This window comes from Lissotriton helveticus, chromosome 9 (assembly GCF_964261635.1).
Source record: "Lissotriton helveticus chromosome 9, aLisHel1.1, whole genome shotgun sequence".
Taxonomy (NCBI): Eukaryota; Metazoa; Chordata; class Amphibia; order Caudata; family Salamandridae; genus Lissotriton; species Lissotriton helveticus.
The window spans coordinates 328,703,581-328,727,295 of record NC_136070.1 but is presented as its reverse complement, the minus strand read 5'-3'; the positions used below and the strand labels follow the sequence as shown (position 1 = coordinate 328,727,295).

General features: G+C 45.5%; 1 protein-coding gene across 7 annotated transcripts in view; it reads left to right on the top strand.

Annotated features, from left to right (window-relative positions):
• Positions 1–23,715, top strand: part of EML5 (EMAP like 5) — a 1,317,369-nt gene that overhangs the window by 576,458 nt on the left and 717,196 nt on the right. For all 7 annotated transcript variants that reach the window (XR_013600929.1, XR_013600930.1, XR_013600931.1 and 4 more), the window contains exon 14: positions 8,628–8,814. Coding sequence is in view for 4 of the 7 variants with exons in the window: in XM_078660021.1 (XP_078516147.1) it covers positions 8,628–8,814 (187 nt within the window). In the remaining 3 variants the exon portion in view is untranslated. The remainder of the gene's footprint in view (positions 1–8,627; positions 8,815–23,715) is intronic.

The window sequence follows — 23,715 nt, the reverse complement described above, 5'->3', positions numbered from 1 at the left end:
GGGATACCAGGAGGGAGACCTCCCATCTTCCTCCTCCCCTCTTCGGCACCCGCATGGACCTTCCTGGACACTAGCGGCTCAGTCCGCCGCCCTAGCTGGGTGACAACGCTACTCACCTACGCCTAATCTCTGCGAGCCGCACTCCATCCAGCAGCTGGAGAGCCGTGGGGCCTGGACCCCCGGGAAGCCCACAGAGCCGTTGCTACCCATGGGCTGCCCTCGGGTGAGGGACCTCCCCCCCTCCCGCCTTGACTTGGGTTTCTTCACATTCCAACGCCCCAGGGCAGTCGTTGCCCCCTTCCTGATGCCGAGATGAGAAGGAACCGCGCCCCTAATGCATCCACAACACAGAATCAAACCAAAATCGATCGGTACCCCTCAACCGGGGATGCCGGAGGGTCCCTTCCTCTGTCGGGGCGACCTATTGACCATCCTACAGGCCATTGGCGCTTCTCAGGCCTCTGTGGAGAGCAAGATCGGTGAGGTCCAGGTTGACATGGCCCTTATCCGCCAAGACCTGCGCAACGCCACAGCACGGATCGGAAGTAGAGTCCAGCATCTCCACAGTAGACGACTAGCTCGGTCAGCTGAAAGAACAGGTGTCCCACCTGCAGACACGCACTAAGGAGCTACACCACAGGGCAGAGGATGCTGAGAATCATTCATGCCGCAACAACCTATGCCTGGTGGGGTTCCTTGAGGGAGTTGAGCAGGGTTACACGGCCACCTTCATGGAAACCTGGCTGAGATCCTGGATGCCCAAGGATGCCCTCTCGAAATGGTTTGTAATTGAGCCCGTCCACCGATCCCTGGCCACTAAGCCGCATCCTGGTGCCCCACACCGCCCAATTATCGCGAGTATCCTAGACTTTAGGGACAGAGACGCCATCCAGAATGCGGCCCAGGCCCAAGTTCCAAAATCATACTTTAATGTTCTTTCTGGACTACACAAGAGCGGTCCAGGACCAGCATTGTTCCTACAAAGAGGTCAAGGAAAAACTCCGCAACTTGGGCCTGCGATATGGCCTTCCCTTCCTGGCCCACCTGTGAGTTGTCTTCCAGAACGAGATGCTTTTTTTGACACCCCACATTCTGCATGGACCTAGCTGACTGCGGAACGACCCTTGTGGGTTTGTTCGGCCTCCATCGCCAACCTGGCTGTTAAGCAGAAGACTGGCCCGCTCCCTCCTAAGCAGCAGAGGAGGCGCACACGGTCCCGCGATGGCGAGGGGGGATTTGCGTCGCCTGGCCCGGCTACTCGTGGGCCCACTGTCACTGAGGCCCCCACGACCCCCCGGGACCGAAGCTGTGAGAGCTCCGGGGATAAACACCACAGCCTGGCCCCCTCCGGTGCTCCGGACCCCACGGCTTCAGACTCCGATCTTTCCAGAAGTCCTGTGATCTAGAGAGCTTGTAGAGGGTGCTGGTACACATACCTCAGAGATCTTGACTGGTTAGGGAGAGAAGAAATATCTCATGGGCGGTGCAGATGCAAAGACATGCTGATGACACTATCATATCCGCTAGTGTGGAGGGGTCCATCATAACCACGCAGTGCCCAGCTAAGCGTTTCAGTTTAGCTTATTGTTTTTGTTAACTGACTTTTTTTCATGGCGACAGGTGCTTCGGTTCCGGACAAATAGGGTGGGAGGTTTTAGGGTAGAGTGGGGGGTTTAGGGGTAGGGTGGGGACCGTTGTCCTCAGAGTTGTTTTAGTCCTGACCATGTTCTGGTCACCCTTCTTTACTGTTTACAGCACCTTGACACTTGCTCACTGCACTGACACTGCACAACAATACAGCGCATCTTGCGAGCCACACCTACACGTTTATGCTGAAGTGTTTCAGCCATCTTTGAGGCCAAAGCCCTTTGATCCAGTGCTTTTACACTCCACTCACAACTTAGATTTCCACCCCAGGTAGACCCCTCCATCACATCAAGCGAACGGCAGTCCTCAAGTATGCCCAGTGCCACTTGCCTGATATACTCCTGCTTCAGGAAACCCATCTCCTGGGAACCCCTGACCACATTGTGACAGACCCGCAGGGTAAGTTTGTGACCATGTCCGGGAAGCTCGAGGGAAACACCCTGAACCTGGCTTCTGTATACATCCTGCCTGCTGCAAAAACAACAATTGATGGACAGAATGCAGATCAATGTCATACATTCACCCCAGTACAGAGATCTGGGCCTAAATCCATCGTTTTTTTGCACTCCACACCACCCCATGTCAGACATGGGCATATGCAAATCAGCCTTGACCCTGTGCCTCATGGGAACAGTCCAGCCCGAACTGCCAAGCCATGTCTTTCCCGGACCGGTATCAAGCATCCAAGGACCGGTTTCTGGCTATCAGCCGTCATCAGCCTGGATAGCTTGACTCCAGTGGTGTGTTGCCTGCAACACTCACCTCGACCCTCCTCCGCCTCACTGATACAATTTCCGCACTGCCTCTGGGTCAGACTATAAATGGGGGTGACTTTTACGCAGTTATGCAATCGACATTTGACACGACTGGTGCATCCTCCCTTACGAGACTGGCCCACTCTAAAAAGTTAACTGACTGGTCGGCCACCCTCAGCTTATGCGATGTCTGGAGGATATGCAATCCTCGAGGTACTCAATATACCCATACCTCAGCGGCCCGCCACATTCACTCCTGCATTGACCTGTTCCTTCTACCGGCCTGATTGTCAGAATGTCTCTACTATTTCCATCCTTCCCCCGGGAATCTCGGAACATTCGCCCTGTTTCTACGCCTGGGTGGAACCTCAAACATGACTCGGACGCCATGGAGGTTGAAGGCTTGGTTCTTACAAGACAAAGAGGTCAGGAAAGCGATAGAGGTGGAACTACGTCACTATTTCCTAACTAATCAGGGTTTGGTACCCTCCCGGGGCAGTCTTCGGGAGGCCGGTAAAGCCACTATCAGGGGTGTGGCTAGAGGCCAGGTACACGCGAAAAGGGAGGCATGGAACGACCGCCTGCCCTGGCTTGAGACTCAAGCCACACAGCTGGAGAAAGCCCTCTCTGGTGCCTCCGACATACACCAGGACTGGCAACTCGAGAAGAAATTAGGCAGATCTCACTTGACTCGGCCATGATGCTATGGCGCTCCTCGGTGGCCCAAGTATATGGCTGGGGTGACAAAAATGGAAAGTTGTTGCACAATCTGATTTCCTACCCATTAGCTAACAGGATCATACCTGAAGTCCGAGGCACCTCGGGCAACAGTCACCAGACGTCTCCCGCAATCGGTCAAGCATTCACGGATTACTATGCCCGGCCCTACTCTAGCCGCGAACCAAAGGCCACCCTCTCAGATATGTTAGGACAGGCGGAGACCCAACTCCCATGCCTCACCGAGGCGGAAATAACAGAATTAGATCTCTCCTTTACCCCAGAGGAGATACACGGTGCCATCTCCCTGCTGAAGGCCGGGAAAACGCCAGGACCGGATGGCTTTCCGCAAGAATACAATGCAGCTTACAGGGACCTGTTGGTTCCCCACCTCGTTGTACTCTATCAACATGTTGCCGAAAAGGGTTCCTTTCCCCCCCCTAGACTGATGTGGCAACTATTGTTGTGATCCCCAAGACCCAACCACCCTTCCCCGCAAGTATGGACTACCGCTCGATCGCTCTAATTAATACTGAAATAAAAATGTACGCCACCGTCTTGGCCCAGCGACTCCACCCCCTTCTAAACAAGCTGGTCCACCCAAACCAATGTGGATGCGTGGCACCAGACATTGCCTAAGGCGCCTATACCTCGCCCGAGCACACTGCCAGCCCCTCAACCCTTATGGGAGGGTGGCCTGCTTCAAAATTATGATCCTCCCCCACTTCCTATATATCATCCAGAACACCACCTTCCACCTTCCGAGCAGCTGGTTTAGGGAGATGGATGGGGTGACTATGAGGTTTCTGTGAGGTGGGAAGAGACCATGTGTTGCCCTCACCCGTTGCAGGTTCCCACCTTTTGACGAAAGCATGGGTATGACAGATCTCCACCTATACTACTTAGCTACCAGACTTCTCCTTATCCACGACTGGTTCACCAGGGGGTGGTCTGACCCGGCCTACAAAACGGAGCTCAGGGACCTGGACTTCTCCTACAATCATATTTTAGAGGGACCTCAATACCCAAAACAATACCACAGTTAACCAGAGCGGTCCTCGTGGCTGGCGCACGGCCCTGCTGCACACACGGTGGGATAAACAACTGAGCCAACACACACCTCTCTGGCAAGGCTTATGGTGAACGGAAGTAGCAACCCTCATGGGCTTCTGATGTTGGGATCATATAGGGATATCTCTACTAGGTGACGTTTGGGTAGGAGACCATATTAGGACCTTCCCTGACTTACAGAAACTCTACACCCTACACACCTTCCAATTTTTGCAAATATTTACAACTGCACTACGCCCTTAAAGCAAATATCTCATCTGCCACGTCGCTCCCTGAATTCAGCCCACTGGAATCCCAAGTTATGATGGGGAACCTGGGGAGGGGAGGGGTGTCTTGGATATACGGCACCTTAGTCAACAACAGCCCGACAACCCTTGACCCGCTCTGTACTCGCTGGGAGGTATGGCTGGGCCCCCTAGAAGAGGAAGATTGGCGCGATGCCCTATGGCTCCCAAAACCACTGCAACCTCGGCCAACCTTTGCCTCATTGAGCTCTACTACCTACACACGGCTTACCTCACCCCTGCGCGCCTACATAAAGCAGGCTTCCGGCCCTCCCCAGATTGTGCGCGCTGCAGCCATGCACCGGCTGACTTCTATCACATGGTCTGGACATGCCCCAATCTTACCCTGTACTGGACACGGATAGAGTCTGAACTCACGCAGGTCTTGAGCTGGCAGGTCCCCCATGACCCCTTACGTCTTATTCTTAGAGTGTTGGACGGCCTGGATGGTTCTAGAACAGACAAACTATTCCTCGGGACGGCAATTTCCATGGCCAAGCGCTACATTGCGGCTTCCTGGGCGCAGGTCAAACCCCTGAGTGTAGCAAAATGGCACAGCGGGGTGGATTGGGACGCCACTCAAGAAGAACCCTTATTTGAGGCTCGTGGATGCCCAGCCAAATACAACAGGGTGGGGGGTAAATGGTTAAACTAGCTGGACTAAATGTACCCCTCGCACACTCCCATATCTATGTACACTGCCCTTCTGTCTAGGTGGCTCGCTCGATCAATAATCTACCTGTATCTTGAAATGCTTCTTGTGGAAATTACTTATATTGTTTTGAAATGTCTTGTGCTGACTTTTCATTTGCTCAAGAAAACCAATAAAATTGATTGTCAAAAAAAATGACAAAAACTCTAAGTTAGTGTCATTTTATGTTTCTCACTGCTTATAAGCAGTGGGGGGGCGGTCCTGCGCCGTAGTGGAGGAGCCGCCCCTGGTCTGGAGTGTTAAACGTTTGCGTATAACTAGTGATTAAACTTGATCTGAGATACTTTTCAATTCTGATCTCTTCTTTTTGGGAAGCAGAGATCTCTTTCTCTTTAGCCTGGGTGCCTGTACCTTCGGGAGAATTAAAAAGTGCCCTCAGGCCTTGATTATGGAAGGCATTTTTAACATTAGCCAGCCATGGAATAGCAGACATATTAACAAGATTTGAACAATCCTTTAAAACTTCCCTCGAAAAGCAAGCCATAGGAGCGCTCCATAACTTTGCAACAAAAGGTAACAAAATGTGAGTTTCACCTGTGGGGAATTCCGCAACGGGATGCATTAGCTACCAATCCCAGAAAACAATGCCTGTTATTCATCAGGAGGTAGACGTGTCCAGTTTAATGGGCGTGGTATTCTCCATGGAATGGAAAAAACATTTGTGCACACATTTACACTTTCTGCTAATTACAAGAGTAATCCACAAGCTGTAAATGGATCATTGTAAAATGATTTTGGTGACCTCCGCATGACCCAGACAGCATTGGTTTTCATAGTCATTGATGCTGTTGATAGAAAGAACAATCAAGTTTAAGGCGGACACTCCACTTCTGTTGAGGAACAAGAGACACATAATTCACTACAATAGCATTCCAGATAACCAATGATATTGCAAGCAACCAGAGCACCAAAGACTCTTAATGAAGACACTTACCAATCAGTTGGACTCAAAAGGTATTTCTCTGCCGCAGTTCCTTTCCTACTTGCGCTATCAACCCAGTTCTTAAATATTGTTGTTCATCTTTCCGCAGCTTCTGTGCATGTTCACAAAGCAGGTCAAGTCTTTGTTTGCAACGAGACAAGGAATTTTCATTTTTTTGCATTTTGATTTTATTTGAAAAGAATCAAAGCTATCTGGCAGATACAAACAAATGTAGATAAAAAAATAATACATGCGACAGTTCATTAGAGGGAAACAAACTAAGAAAAGCCGGAGAGGGGAAAGCAGAGGGAGGAGAAGCAAGGGGAAGATAATCACCACTTTTTTAGCTTCACATGTATATTATAAATTGCATATCACCCTTTAATCCCCAAAGAATACTTGATAAAATAGAACCAAACATTGCTCAAGTAGAATTAGACAACAATAAGCAATCAGAGAGTGATTAGGTAAAGAGCGGAGCCCAAAGCTGGCTTATGATTCTGGCACCTTTTTTCCTCCAAAGTCGGTGGATTGCTCCCTCTATCTCGTTTATCTTTCCCAATAATGCCGACTAATTGTGAACTGTGGGGGATATCAACATAACCCAATCTCTTGCAGTATATAATCGAGCTGTTACAATAGCAATAGAGACAATTGTGGAGATACACCTATCTGCTATCCGTTTATGACCCAGCATGATATCCCTAATATTAAATTGCAGATCGCATTGTAAATGCTGAGAAAGAGGACGGGCAATGTCATCCCAGAATTGTGAGAGATATGGACAGGTGGCAAATATGTGAACTATATTGGCAGCATGGAGCCCACATCGAAGACAGCTTTTCCTATTCACATCACAACTTTGATCCCCTCTGTATTTGCCCATTTTCTCCGGAGTGTATACAACATACATAGTTTTAAATTGTTGCAGTTTCTGGTTGACCGAGGTCAGAGAAGAATAGACGGCTTCAAAGGTGTCCTTTAGATCAGACTCCTGGACCTCCACCCTTATTTTTAGGCTCCAGTTGCTCGCCAATCGGCTTAGATCGCCTTCTTTATGCTCAATGAACATAATATAGAGTTCATGAATAGTTAATTTGCAATCACTGCCGCATATACGAGAGGACCTCAGTCATCATTGATAGTTGTATGATAAACATTGCAGTTGAAATAGTCCAGTAAGGCCAAGTACTTAAAGAAGGCCCTATGAGGGAAGTCATCTGCAGTTTGCAAGGCAGAAAAAGAGCAAAACCCTTGACCGGCTGTTCTAAGACCTCTGAGAGATTATGACCTGGCAACTACATCATGAAGTATATTTGGTAGAGAGGGATTCCCCCTGAGAGGTGTATAATACTTCAGTGATGAGATCTGAAAGACAACTGATTAGAGCCCAGATTCTACAAACATCTGTAACAAGCTTAAAGAGTACCCTACTAAAGTAATCGGGGTCAGTTTGTCTCTGGCCAATACGAACTTCCAATCCTTCCCCATCACAATCTAATAAGCAAAGGTGTTACAGTCAGGCTGACAATCTACGAGGAGACAAGGAATTTTCCGCACTTTTACATCAGTGACTAAATCATCATCTTCATCCTGGGAGCTTAGCATAGTTCTGTCAGCTCCAATTAGAGCTTCGTTTGAGCGGATTAGCAAAGCATCAATGAAACGTAACTTCAGTGTGTGTGTGTGCGCACACGTGCGTGCGAGTGTGTAGGTGTAGACCCATTTAATTATGTTTTAGAATATCTTAAATATATCTTATTTAAATACGACAACAACCCACCATACATGCCTACTAAAGGTAAAGCGATTTTCGATGGAAAAGAAACATTAACCAATAAGTGCTTTAAAAATTAACCATTTGAGTGTCCTTTTAAGTATGAATGAAGCCCACCTACCTCATCCACAACTAGCGTTCCACCTGACCCACCCTTAACTTCCTTAGCTTAGAAGGACACCAGCTCTGCTTACAACTACCCTGTCAAGAAATCCTGCCTACACCAGTGAGAACATATATTTATGCAACTGCAAAACATGGTGTAATCCTTGTCCCAGTGATGACCATTACTTACGCAACTCAATATTATGAAATCAGGATTGCTCCATTTTACTGCATATTTTGAAAACCTTGATGGACATCCTACAACTATGTGAAACAAAACACTCAGACCTGTAAATTTTATAGATCACAGTACAATTGCCATTTTCATATTGTCGTACATTTTGCAACATAAGGAAATTGGATTCCGCTGAGGGAAAACATGTTTTAAATAAGAAAACGCATATCGGAGAAAACTATGGAAACTAAAAAAAATGATGTTTGTGAAAAATCTAGCGCATGACAGGTGAGATAAATGAAGTGCATTAATAGTTAGAGTGCCGGGAATGTGTTCCCAAGGCTTGCTTAGCAGAGTGAATCATTGCCTAATTTGGCTCGCTTGATTGCAGTTATTATCCAGTTGGCTTCTTGCCATGATACCACACATCATTTTACATGCTGTACATTCGTCTTGTTGCAGGTACAGAGGCTACGACTGTAGGAGTAATCTCTTTTATACCCAGACGGGGGAGATTGTGTACCATGTGGCGGCAGTGGGCGTGGTCTACAACCGGCAGCAGAACACACAGAGGTTCTATCTGGGACATGATGACGACATTCTCTGCCTGGCAATACACCCTTTGAAAGATTATGTGGCAACCGGACAGGTAGGTGGCTGTAGACGTGTCACTTTCTGGAGATTGATGTAAATGTAGAGACAGTGATGTAAATTTAAAGACCATGTTTAGAGACTTGATATTTTAGTTGGCGGTCAGGGTCATTGTAGAAGCCTCTTGACCCGTTCAAGAACAAGGTAAGTGTGTTGTTCCATGTTGGGCCCTTGGGTTACAGTAACAGCATATAGATGCCGCCAGCGCTCCATTTTGCCTCCAACTGTCTCTATATCCCAGCTTCCAATCCTTTCTGTTACATCATTCACTCAAAGAATTTCAACACCCCTTCACACATACAGGAAATAGGAACATACATGATAATACACACCTCCCTTTCTTACAAACAACAAAACAAAGTGCAGCCATTCAATGGAATATAAAGTGCACGGAAAATCATTCACAATTACTCAATCTCCAACATGCCTAACATACACGTTCACCCAGCAGCATGTTAAGCCTTCCAATACACATGCGGGCAAAGAAAGACAAATTGCAGTCATAGATACTCTGCAATGGGTCAAAATATGAGGCTCCCCACACCTCATGTAAAACAAAGAAACAAGATGGCAACTAGGTTGTGGCTACCACTACACAAAGGTCCAAGAAGTGCAAGTCTTGCGACCTCCTAAGACATGAGGCCCTGACACCATAAATCTGCACACTCACAATGACATCATACAACATTTGTACATGCAGATCATGTACTCATAGACCTTCAGTAACGTGACAGTGAGGGCTTGGAACCGCAGGGCTTCCTCCGACAAAATGTTTCCTTGTCCTCCTTAAGTTTACACATTCAAGGGGCAAAACAAAACAAAAACAAAGTTCAGCCAAACATTACCTTAACTCAAAGGTCCCTTGATCGGACTCCAACACTAAACTTGTCCTCACAGCAACATTTATAGACAATGTTTCCAGACGTACAAATCACACTACTGAAACTAAGCAGGAGACAAACACAACAAACTCTCACACTTTCTCCTGCAGCCAACATATATATCCTTGCAAGGACAACACACTGACCCACACACTCATAGTAAAAAGTGCAGGTGCCCACCACACCACCAAAACGAGTGCCTCCATCTCATCTTCATCTCCTCCGAAAGGAAAAGATGGCAATCCTAAGCAAGGGTGCCTTAGAAAAGGTCCCACACTCTCAAAAAGAAATGGGCTTCTATCATCGTTTTTTCCTGGTCATGAAGCAATCAGGAGAATAATACTCCTTTCTAGACCTCAGATACCTTTAAAAGTAATCTTTCCGTATGATAACCCTTCAAGAAATCCTGCACCCCCTCAATCACAGAGATTTCTTGACAGGCCTAGATTTACAGGATGCCTATTTCCATATCCCTATCCATCCAAAGTTTCGTAAATTTCTTAGATTCATGTTACCCAGCACTCACTCGCAATTCAAAGTACTCCTTTTTGGTCTCAGGTCTGCTTTACAGATTTTTACGTAGAGTCTCATCCCAGTGGCAGCCTACTTAAGGCAAAAATGCCTTCAGGTTTTCCCGTATATGGCGACGACTGGCTCATAAAGGCATCATATGCTCATCAGGAGTCAAAGGATACATTAACCTGTTTGCATACATTCTAATCTTTGGGCCTAACAGTCAATTGACAAAAGTCTCTCCTTTGTTACTCACTGAAGATAAATTTCCTAGGAGCAATCCTGGATACATTGCAAGGCAAAAGAAACTTATAATGTTAGCACAGAATTTATCAAAAAGAAAGTCTGTTTTGGTTCGCTTTCTCAAATCACTTCTCGGCATGATGTCATCGTCCATTTTACTAGTACCTTGTGGCCATCTATTGATGAGACCTTTTCAGGAGGGATTAGACACACAATGGGCAGACAATTGGACCACTCGACGACTGCATCAAACTCATGCCATTCATGCTAACAGCTCTTCCTTGGTGGATAAACTCTGACAATCTCTCGGGAGGGTTCACATTCTTCTCCCAGATCCCCGAATATGTAATTACAACAGACTCTCCTCTAGAAGGCTATGGGGCCATTTGCAGGATGCCCAAATAATTGGGAAATGGACCCTGGCTCAATCAAAGATGTACATAAACTTTCTGGAACTCGGAGCAATTTCACTTGCCCTCCAAGCTTTCGTGCCAAGAATAAAAGGATCTTTAATGTTGATACAAACAGACAACACAACAAGTAAGAACTATCTGATCAAACAAGGAGGTACAAGATCGCAAATTCTTTCACAAGAGGCGCAAGATATATGGAGATGGGCCTTAGCACATCAAGTAACACTGGGTGGAACATTTGCCAGGAGTTACCAATAAGTTGGCAGTCATTCTAAGCAGAATGACACAGAGCTGCCTTGAATGTATATTAAATCAATCCATTCTGAATGCAATCTTTCAACAATGGGGCAAGCCAGAGCTAGATCCCTTTGGAACTCAAGAGAGCCGGAAATGATGGTTTTAGAAAAGCTGGGACCCTCAAGAAGATTTATGGGTGACTACGTTTTCGATCAGATGGTTTAGATCTTTGCGTACTCTTTTCCCCAATCCCTCTCATTCCCAAACTCCTCACAAAGATGAGGAGAGAAGCGTGCCGCCTAGTACTGATTGCTCCATGGTGGCCCAGGCAACACTAGTTCAGGGAACTTCTGCTATCTGAGGATAATCCCAGTCTGCTGAGCCCTAGAAGGATATGCTGTCAATGAGCCGCAAGCAGGTCCTTCATCTGAACCCGACTTCTCTGCACTCATCGGCCTGGATCCATAATACCATGAAATTCAACATTTAGATAACCCAGAGGATTGCAGGGATATCCTTGCAATAGCCAGAGCTGACACTGCCAACGGACTAATAACACATTTTTTTAAAGGTGTATTCAGAGTGTTCCCTCCAATAAAGTCGACTCCACCAACCTGGCAACTTAACACAGTACTGTCACAGTTAATGAAGGGGCCCTTTGAGCCTACTCACAGGTCACAGCTCAAATTCTTAACATGGAAAGTTGCCTTACTTTATCTCTGATTTCTGCCAGAAGAGGGATCTCCAAGCACTCACAATAAAGGAACCTCTCTTACAATTTAAGAATAATACTGTAATTCTCAGAACTAATCCCAAATACATATCTAAAGTTCCAACAGATTGGCATCTCAATTAACCTATTGTACTTAAGACATTTTTCCTGAATCCACAGACACCTGCGTAAAGAACTCTGCATGCCCTAGATGTAAAGAGATGCTTGAAGTTCCATTTGCATTGTACAAAGCACTTAAAGACTACAGATTAGTTATACTTGCATAGGGAAACCATAATAAGGAGGCCTGGCTTCCAAGGCAAGCATGGCAAGATGGATTTCAACAACTATTCAGCTCTGTTATTCTAAAGCTGTTAGGTCTTTTAGGGAAAAGACTAAAGCGCACTCAACAACATCCGTCTCCACAACGGCACCCCTGTTGGCTGGAGTGCCTATTGAGGGAATATGATGTGCAGCAACTTGGAAAAACAGGCATATGTTCACCAAACATTGCATGGATTTGTGATTCAGCTGTTGGACAAGCGGTACTACATCATCCTTTCCAATAAAGTGAACCTTGTATCGTGATATATGTATCTTTATACCCACCATCCGCTATTGTGATATATAACCTAATTTTACAATATATAGCATATAACTTCTAACTATTCTGATTCACGTAGGTGAATCTATGAAAGATCTCATACTGGAGCAAAACTTTGTTACTTACCTGTAACTCTCATTCTCCAATACTGGTATCTTTCATAGATTCACATGCAACACACCCACCTCCCCTTAGAGGCTCTCCTACTTGTGACGTGGGGGCTATTTCCCACCAGTGCTTGAAAATCTGAGGGCAGATGCCTCTGCAGGGAGTGTTCTAAAGGGTGCTATCACCTGACTGGCTGGAGGTTGGTTCTATATAAATGTTACAGATTTGCTATTAAAGTCAATGTCTTTTGCCATTGTAAGCTATGTCTACTACTACTACTGCTTTAGAATTTACTTTGGGACTTCCACTTTGACAACGGGGATGATTCAAGCATGTGAATGTATAAAAGATACCAATGATGTAGAATGAGAGTTACAGGTGAGTAACACATTTTCCCCCACCTTCACTTACTATGGGGTACTCCCCCATACAACCTCTAGGGACAGGGCATTGCTCTTTCCCAGGTTCGCACCAAAACACACATGTGTACAACACTTTTATGCCTTACAGTCAGGTACTACTCGTCCCCACATCTGCAACACTTGAGCATGCACAACCAATGCGTATCTACACAACAATTCACATATGTATATTCCCCAAATGGCTATCTAGACTCCATATAGAACCAAAAGTAAAAGCTCACACAGTACTCCCAAAACAACCTACAGTTGGATTATTTAAACTTTCCAGTCTTTTTGACAGCATTAAGCATTAACACACCCCAATCAGAATATAAACTGCAGTTCTAAAACAGCAGAAGTCAACTTACACAGAAACCTATTGACCTAACATATGCATTACCAATAAGATGTATATGGCACATGTCAATAAGCAAGAATCACCAACCAAACTGTTTCCAATCTAACAAACCTCTCAGTAACTGGGAAACAAGGCACATTTCTTAACCAAAGCACATAAACAATATGAACTTCATGAATGCTAAATATTTCCACCAATCCAATAAATTTACTGTGTAACATATTTTACCATCACAGTTAGACAAATGCAACGCAGGCGATGTTTCAACTTCCCCTGACTTTAGGACCAGGTATTTTTTTTATATACATTTTTATTTGCAATAATTGTATCCTTTGCATGTCAAACAACAAACTGAGAGAATAGGTCACAACAGTGCACAACCTGCGCCAATATTGACAAACTCTTAGGGGAAGTACAGTGCATCTTCGATTATATAGCATATAGTTCACAAAACATCCATATTGTCTCAGTACAAAAGTAACAATACACAGTTCCTGTGCCATCCCCCCTAAATCGCCGGGATCTGTGCCATGGGCAAGACCTGGAGCATCATCCATCGACTCCAACCCATAATACTCCATCCAGTGTCCCCAGATCGTATGCAATTTACGGGGCGACAAGGTATGATGTTGAACAACACAGTCTCATTTCTAACTCCAGTGTCCATGGAGATAGTTTTACTTTTCTTTCTAAATTAACCAGGTCAGTCTTGGGTAGACTTTCTGCAGTATTGTCCCAGTCAGGCATCAGCTTACTACCCTCCTTTATGATGCCAAAGTATCCATATCCAGCTACCGTGATGGAAGACTGAGAGGACCCACTAGCACTGTGTGGGGGGGGGGCCTTATGCGCACACTCACACGATTCCGGTTGTGCCACTGTGCAGACTTTGCTGCCGTGCCATCCTTCTTCCTGCCCACTCTACTACCTTTGCTCTCTTCCTATGGTGTTTTCCCCTCTACCTTCTACCCTTCTAATTCCTTTCGACACGTTGATCCTCTGTACAGCAGAAGTATGATGCTTTATTGATGTTTATGGAAATGTTCCGCTATGCATACCCTGTACCGCTACTGATGAGTATTGTGATGTGTTCTTTTGGGTGAAAATGCAATAAAAAGAATATATATCCAGTGCTGCCACTCCAACACCAAGGTCTGGAACCCAAGATATTGCTGATGCACACACAATCAAGTTACACTGCTTTGTCCCCAAACACCACACCTGCTTCTTGCAGCACCAACAGACTTGCTTCAGAGAGGAAAGTCCCTGTTTAGCTGGTGCGACACATTGTCACAAGACTTTCGTCCAATGCCTTAACCACAGCTCTAGCAAAAGTCATGTCATCTCTGCACAAAATATGCTAGACGGCATAAAATGTAAGGAATGCAAACAGAACTCTCAAAAGGCATGGACCAGCCTCTGCCATAGTCAATTTAATTGAGAAATCATACTGCGACTCACCAACTATGTTATGTATGTCACCATTGAATGTATTACTGCCTGAAGCTCCATGGCCATTTCAGAGTTATGCTTGTAAAGGAGATTTCCTACTGCCCACTGTCTGTTCAGCACTGTCTCCCTTGTGCTGTCCTTAAAACACCGTCTCTGTAGTATTGTCTTTAAGCTTAGGACAATACAATAGGATATATTGCCTCAGTTTATAACTCACCTCAGCTGACTCCTGGTCCTTTAAATGCCTTTTACTTGGCTGTTCCTGCCCAGCAGCCTGAGCTGCCATCTGTTGCTGGTGGATTTGAGGGTGGGTGGCCCCAAACTAGTCCTCCAGGGTCACAGGGTCATCTTTCTTCTCACAACATACCTCCTTCCATACCAGAAATGGCTTCCAGGTGCCACCAGAGTCGTGTTACATTTTCACAGCGCTCCTAACCAACTCATCAATAAAATATTATAGTTGGAACGCAGGGTCCTCATACACGACTCCGCAGCCATTCAAGTACGAGGCAAGTTCTTTATTTCATGTTCATTTCATGTTAGGCCCTTAGGTTACAGAAACAGCCGATAGGTCTTGCCAGAGCTTCATTCTCCCTCCAATTGTCTGTATCTCCTAGCTTACACTCTGCACCTCCCACCAACTTTCTATTACATCATTCATTCCCAGAATTCCGGACACTAGCTCAGATATCAAAAAAAGGGCAAATACAGGTCACAACACTAGTGTAATATAACACTTGAATAATGCACAATGAATTGAATGATGATATGACGATAAAATGATGATATGATAAAAAGGATTTATATAGCGCTCGTTCACCAACGGTTTCTTGGCGCTGGGGTAGGAAAACGTGATCAGAGGGAGGGGGATGTGAATTAATGGTTGTACGCCTGAGAGAATAACCATGTTTTAAGGGATTTCCTGAACATGGGATAGGACTCCGTTTGGCGTAAGGTGTGTGGCAGTGAGCTCCAGAATTGGGGTGCGAGAAAAGCGCTTGACGGTGAGGGGTGTCAGGAGATTTGCGTTTGACGAATGGAGGGAACGGCTAGGATTGTAACGCTGGATTCTGTTGGAGATGAAAGCAGGCCAATGAGATGAGAGAGCTCTGTGGGTCAGGCAGCCAATTTTAAACAGGCAGCGTTGTGCCACTGGGAGCCAGTGGAGGTCCTTGAGGAGGGGTTTCACATGATGTGATTTGGGTAGGCCATGCACAAGTCTAGCTGCCTCGTTCTGGACCAGCTGTAGGGCCAATGTGACCTGCACCAGGGCCTCAAAGGAAAGAAACTTGCTGATTTTCTGGATCCTGCGCAAATGAAAGAAACAAGAAGAGACCACGGCATTTACTTGAGGCTTAAGGGTGAGGTCCCTGCTGATGGTGACTCCAAGGCTCTTGACTACTCCGGAGGGGGTAGGTGGAGGGCCCAAGATGAGTGGCCAGAAGCTGGGGTCCCAGGGATTAAAAGAGGGCCTGGTAAGAACAAGCTCAGTCTTATCTGGGTTTATTTTGAGTTGGCTTGTGTTCATCCATGAACAAATGAATGTCAAGGTGGACTGAAAGGATTCAAGTGCGGAGGGACAAAGATCAGTGGTGAAAATAAGCTGAATATCATCGGCGTAGTTAAAGATGGCTACGTCCCTCTTCCTTAGGTCCGATATAAGTGGCCGGATGTAGAGGTTAAATAGAAGTGGGGAGAGGGAGGAGCCCTGAGGAACCCCACAGGTGAGTTCCTTGTTTTCCGATCCAAGGTTGGATAGGCGTACAGCTTGATGACGGTTGCTGAGGAAGGAGGCAATCCATTTTAAGGGGATACCATGGATGCCGGCATCCTCGACACAGTCGACCAAGAGATTGTGGTCGACCGTGTCGAAGGCAGCCGACAAATCCAGGAGGACGAGTGCCTGCGAGATGTTTTGGTCAGCGCCTCGTCTCAGCTCGTCGTGGACGGCTACCAAAATGGATTCAGTGGATTGTTCGGGCCTAAACCCAGCCTGGTGGGGGTCCAGGTAGTGTGAGTGTTCGATGAATGTGCTGAAGCAGCTTGTAACATAAGCCTCAAGGATTTTGCCCAAGAAAGGCAACAGTGAGATGGGTCGAAAATTACTGGGTACAGTGGGCTCTGCGCCTGGTTTTTTCAGAATAGGTCGCACCTCTGCCTTTTTAAAGCAGTTTGGGACGATACCAGAGGGCAGGGAATTGTTGAGAAGAGACAGCGGGATATCGGGGAACTGAAGGAAGATCTCGCGGGCAATGTGAGGGGGGCAGCAATCTGTGGGAGAACCAGAACGAATTGTTTTGAGAAGAGAGAAAAAAATATCTTGTGTGATGGGAGGAAAACAATCAAATGATGAAAGATTATAAGATCTTTGAGTGGGCTCCGGAGGTGATATAGACTTAGGAATGCTTGCTTTGATTGTGGCTATGTTTTCAAAAAAGTATGTGCTGAGGGAGTCGCAAAGCTGTTGGGAGGGGGCTGGTTTGGTAGTAATCCGATCAGGCTTGATGAGCACATCCACAATGGAGAAAATCTCCTTCGCTTTATTATCGGAGCTAAGGATTTTATGTGAAAAGTAGTCGGTCTTGGCTTTTACAATGGCGGCTTTGTATTCGTGCAGGGCCTTTACGAAGGTGGATTTCAGTGTAGGGCAGTAATTCTGTCTCCATTTACGGTCTGATTGGCGTAAGGATAATTTCATATCTTTCAGGTTGGTGGTGAACCAACTTTGGGCGTCATGGGGTCTTTTTTTATTTATCTTCCTAAGTGGGGCCAGACTATCCCTGCCAGTGGCCAGCCAGGCGTTGAGATTCTCTGCCTGAATATGAGGAGAAAGCTGGGGGTCGAGGGAGGAGGGACTGGAGGGTTTAGAGGTGGCTAGGAAGGAGCAGAGCTCAGTAGTGTTTACCCGACTCCAGTTCCTTACCTTGATCACCCCTGAGTGGGGGGCTTTGACAGGGGAGGAAATGGGAATGGAAAAAGATATGAAGAAGTGGTCTGACCAAGAACATGGGGTGATCAGTATATCTAAGATCTCCAAATTGGAGGACCAGACCTGGTCAAGTATATGACCTTTATTATGGGTGGCTAATTTGATATGCTGTGTAAGATTCATCCCACTTAGTAGCTCTGTAAAGGCTAACGACGATGGCACTCGCGTGAGTCCCCTGGCCAGAAATTGAAATCGCCGATAATAAGAAGTCTGGCATTGTTAATGGCGAGTTCGGCTATGATGTTTCCAAGCAGGTAAGGAAAGGAGGGCATGTGGTTAGGGGGTCTGTAAACTACCGCACACACAATAGAGGATGTTGGTGCGTAAAGTTTGAATAGGAGGTGGTCCACCAGGGGGATTTCTAAAGAGGAGAGGGATGTGAATTTATGGGTTTTCAGGACTATGGCTGCCACCCCACCCCCGGCCTTTTGTATGTGATCTGTTGGCCTGAAGCACAAGGTAGTTATTGGGAATGGCAGCCAGCAAATCAGGCGAGGATTCGTCATGTAACCATGTTTCGGTGAGAAACAGGATGTCTGGTTTGTGGGTATCAAGTAAGTAAAAGATTTCTAATTGGTGTTTCACCATCGAGCGAGTGTTAAGGTACCAGATAGCCAAATTATCACAGGCCGGTGTTGACCGGAAAGGGGGAGGTGTGGGGGAAGGGTTCATAAGGGGTTTAGTATGTGGAGAGAGGTCGGGAGGGGGGGTCGTGTCGTATCTGACCAAGCCTCTGGGTAAAAATAGCCCATTTTCCTTAAGAATGTTGCTGATGTGCGGGGATATGGCCTGGTAAGCCTGTAGTGACAGCAATTTAGAGCGGGAGTACTGGCTGACGGATCGGGCAGGGTGCGTGGCCCCTGGGCCTGGTCGGCCGCGGACGGGCGCAGACGGGCTTGCCTTAGGTGCGCCCGCTGCGCGACGGGTAGCACATTGGCAGATATAGTTAGCGGGCCCGCCCGATTCGCAGAACTCCGCCCCCAACTGCAAGCGACGAGTAACTGCTGCCTGTGTGAGTGAGCCTGCACCCTCCACAACAATCGGGCAAGCCCGTGGTGGACCGGGGTGCAGGCGGCAACACACGACAGGAGGAACAGGTAAGGTAAATGACCAAGTGTGCAAATTCGCAATCAATTAACACACCGCAAGTTATTTCAAAGGAACAGCTAATACGAAGAGCAGGTCAGAGAAATGAAAAAGAGTTTTAGTGTGCAAATTCACAATCGATTAACACACCACACGTACTTTTAAAAGACAGCTAAAAACGATTAATACCATAATTTTAAAAGAGAATGGCTGATGAAGGCAGGACCAAACTCACAATCACTCTGCTCTGTTATCACGCATCCCTGATGCCCAAGATGTGTTCTGACTTTAGAGTATGTACAATAAGCCTTTTACACACTTTAAGGTTCAATTACATTGTAAAGTTAAAATATAAAACATTTAAGTAAGTTACTTTATCACTTAAAATATTGTGCAGCAATATTCTAACGTGGATTGAAGCTGGGTGGTTATGTATATCAGCAAGCACAAGTAAAATGTAAGTATTTAGGTGTTTGCACAGCCTTACCATAATTTCTGGAGTACATGATCACTCCAAGTTCTGCTTAGTTGTATTCTTAAACTGTCATGTATTCCTATAGGTTCTGAATCGATCCCCCTATTCCTGACCCTATTCTAGTTAAACGAACCAACAAGTTAACTAGCAGTCAGCCCATGAGGCAGAAAACCCCCATGATGCAGATACCGTTATCTGACGCAGTCACACTACGGCACAGGAACGTGTTATCTGATTAGGTCATAACGCTTGCGATCTAATTAGACAAGCGATATTCCTCCAGCCCCTGATAAGGCATACGGAGTTCTCATAACAAATCAAACCTATGACAACCTGGGCAAAACCCTGCGGCCATTGTTTTGATTTCACAGAGAACTTCAGTAAAAGAATGTGCTAACGAGCAAGTCGTATGACATCCTTATTGACGTATCTATGTCCATCCTTACGTCAATCTCGGCACCTTAAAGGTATAAATATTACCGATCTTGCCCTATGCAAACGCACGCGTGGTGACGAGACGGAGCAGCCATACTTGCCGAAGCCAAGAGCAGAGCAGACCCCGCTGGCAGCAGCCCCGCCTTCCTGACGCGCTGAGAGACGTGCTGCTTTCTCCTGCCGAGAATCCAGCACCGGCGTTTCTGGGTAGCCCTCGCAGGCAGCCTGGAATATCGAGACCAGAGAGAGAGATACCATTCCTCATTCATCCTAACTTCCAGGTACAGAACTGAATGACCCCTCACAGAGAATTCTTTAGTTATCCACTTGGCAAAAACAAACTTAACTTAAACTGTAACTTTCTATTCCCGCCCACGTATTAGACTTAGGTCAGGTACACGGGGTAGGCGTATCTAGAAACACCAGTTGAGTACGTTTAGTCAAATGTATATGTGTATGTAATATATTTTATTCATTTTAAAACATCTTATGGCTTAGAAACCATATCAATGTTTTTACAGTATTATTTTATACTATTGCTTTTAATGTATGCACTTTACTTAGCTATAAGTATTGCAATAATATCGATCCATTTCTCTTGTATGAGAAAAGAGACTGATCAATAAATAACACCTTTTTATTGAACACGCCCGTCTCTTCCTTTTCTCTACATTCTGATGAGACTAAGAATGCACGTACTGACTGAGTAAAATAAATTGCCTTTTGTTCACACGACTCTCGAGATTTACTCTTGATTAGGGGAGAGCAAAGTTGTCATGTTCTATGGTTGTCAGAAACTAAATCCCTTCTTGTCTAATCAGGGAAGTTAAGTCCTCCTTGAACATTCGAGAAAGTTTCTAGTGAACTCTGAGCTAAGCTGGCAAACCCAAAACTTTAAGTCTAGTATCGACAGTAGTAGACCTAGTTAACGTTTGGCCTAGGCCTTTACTGCTGTAGGTATTATTCCAATGCGCAGAGCCTATTGGGATGATAGGAACTACACTACATGGCGCCCAACGCGTTTGGAAAGGGCGATAAAACTAACGTAAGACATTTAGAGTAACTCAGTCGTGCTTTCTCACTCAGACCCCTTTTCCCAAATACTCCAAAGACGTCTGGAGTGGGTGAAAGGTTATATCCGCCAGACCTCGCAGGAGGGAACTCCTATGTATGGTTCTTGGTATAGTCAACGTTGAAGGATACACTGTTCCAAAATATTGTGCATCTAATCTTTGTTTCCATAAGAAACCTGATCTGCAAACAAAAGAAATAACCTTCAGGACAGTAAAATGTCAGACAATGAAGAAGAAAGAGAGGCAGTTAGATTAGCAGCTGAACTCGCAGCGGCTGATGCTGCAGCACTAGATGCGGACGGGGATATAATACTCATCCCGGTCATCAAAAGGAGATCTATAACCCTGAAACTTATAGAAAATGGACTGACACCTAGAGGTGGCACAGTCATATTCGTAATTGAGGCACACGAATATCGGCAGACAGAGGTATACTATTCATGGATACATTTTCCAGCAGCAAATGCTGTAACAAAGTACTTCCACTATTACAAAATAGAGGAACCTCCTAATGAGTACACTCCTTTCGAGGAGGTGGTAGTACCACTCAAATTTCAAGAGCATTTGCTCTTATTTGATGGCGCCCTAAAACATAACAATCACATCACCAGGCTCGGTCCTTTAGGTAGACCAGGAGCAACGTGGCCGGTCCTAGCCGGATACACACCACATCCAGACATCGATGGGATGTCTGCACCAAACCTTTTAACACAGCTAAAACAATTAATAAAAATTCATAGACAATTAGTTCAGTATGTGATGCGGACATCTACAATTCAGCCAGCGATTAAACTTCCACAGCTGACCCCTCACCAGGGGAACACAAATAAAATTACACCACAGAACATCCAATCCTGCCTAGGTAAAGTACCGGCTAAACGGGAACAAATACCATTCTGGTTGGCACAGAAAATTACCCAAATAGAGGCGGTGTTTCCTGACACCACCCCGCTAGAAAAGCACAGGATTCTGACTATCTGTCTCCCAATGGGAATCGCACCACACATAGAGGACTGTGACACTTGGGGTACAGTCTTTGCTTCCATCTACACAAAAACGCACGGTGTTCCATCCATTTCGGTAATACCAGATGTGCTAAAACAAATTCAAGATGAATATGGTCCTGAACCCGCTTTAACTCTTGGTATGAAATTACTGAAAGACTTCAAGCAGGTCTCGGCTATATTACTAGCCAACATAAAAGGTGAAGCAGCAAACGTGGCGATCCGCCAGAGGTTAAAAGAGACAGATATAGCAGACCAACCAGCTGAAATTGCCAGAATCATAGAAAAATCCTATGAGGAACTAGGTAGAGATAGTTTAGGTGGAATGCCAGTAAAACCACAACTGACTGAAAGTCCAGAAAAAATATTTTTTAATAATAATTCACCAAAAAAGAACTGGGATGGAAACAAACAATCCAATCCTAAAGAAAAGAAATTCCAGTCCAGAGGAAGGTCTCCTAGGCGAAGAGAGAAATCTCCGAACCAAAGACACAGGTCACCCCAGAGTGACCCCTCTGGGAAAAGATATAACCTTAGAAATAGGGATAATATAAAAAAGCCTGATAGATATCAAGACATTGATACACGTCCCTCTCAATCTTTTCAGACTTCCTCGCAGAAATCGGAAAGAAGAGGACGATCAGAACAAAGAGAAGAGCACACCAAGTCCAAAGACAAGGAACCTGCTCAGCTAAAAAAGAAATTACAATTTCCAAAAAAGAAGGTAGCCAGTATCAAGGTAGTTAACAATGCCGAGAATACTGAGGACACAACTGAAAAACGGAGAGTGGGCTCAGACAATGCTAGACAGTGCAGCAGAAGTGAGCATAGCTCGCAAAGTCCTTATGAATCATCTGGAGACAGTGGACACGAATGAATATCTTCAAGTGGAAACTGCGGACACCAGAGTTAGCAAACCTCACAAGATATACGAGATAACATTACGTATAGAGAGAGATAAGACTAGGAAAATAAGGGGACTATTTTGGGATAACCTATCCGAGGGCTATGACATCCTTCTAGCTGAAAAAGACTGGCCACCAGAGTTTGTTAGGGAGTGCCCTCATGGCGAAGAAATAATTATGCCTGCCTTCTCGAATCATATCCCGATTCATAAAAAATACACACTTGCCAGAAAATGGGCAGTGGCTTTAGCTCCTGCCTTATATAAAAATCATGTAGGATGGGATGAGGACTCTCCTCCTCACAAAATCCAGTTAAAATCACAACCAACTGCACAAAGGCAGTACCCAATTAAGCAAGAAGCTAAAAAACAGGTAAATGAAATACTAGATCAGCTAGAATACCAGGGGGTGATTGAAACTTGCACCTCACAAATGAACAACCCTTTGTTTCCGGTCTCCAAACCAGACAATTCATATCGTCTAGTTTTGGATTACCGACACCTTAACACATGTTGCAAAACTTTTGCAGTGCAAAACTCACACAGTGCTGCACTAATGAATAACATAGTGCGCAAAAAATACAAAACAACCTTGGACATCTCTAATGGATTCTTTTGTCAAAACATAGCACCAGAGAGCAGATATTTAACTGCATTCTCAATAAATGGCACTCAAAAACAATTCTGTCGGTTAGCCCAGGGGTACAAGAACAGCCCGGGGGTATTCTCAGCGAGAGTAACAGAATTACTACAACTATATGATGATGAAGCATTATCTTATGTCGATGACATCTACTTAACAGATGATGACTTGGACACTCACTTGAAGAGAGTGAACACCATAATACTTGGGTTCGCAGCAGAGGGTTACAAATTCAACTTTAAAAAATCCAGAATTGCCCATCTAACAGTCTTGTACGAAGGATATGAATTATCAAGTATAGCCTGGTTGACAATTTTCTAAGAACTAGAAGAAATGGAAAATTTAGAATATGAAAAAACATACCCTCT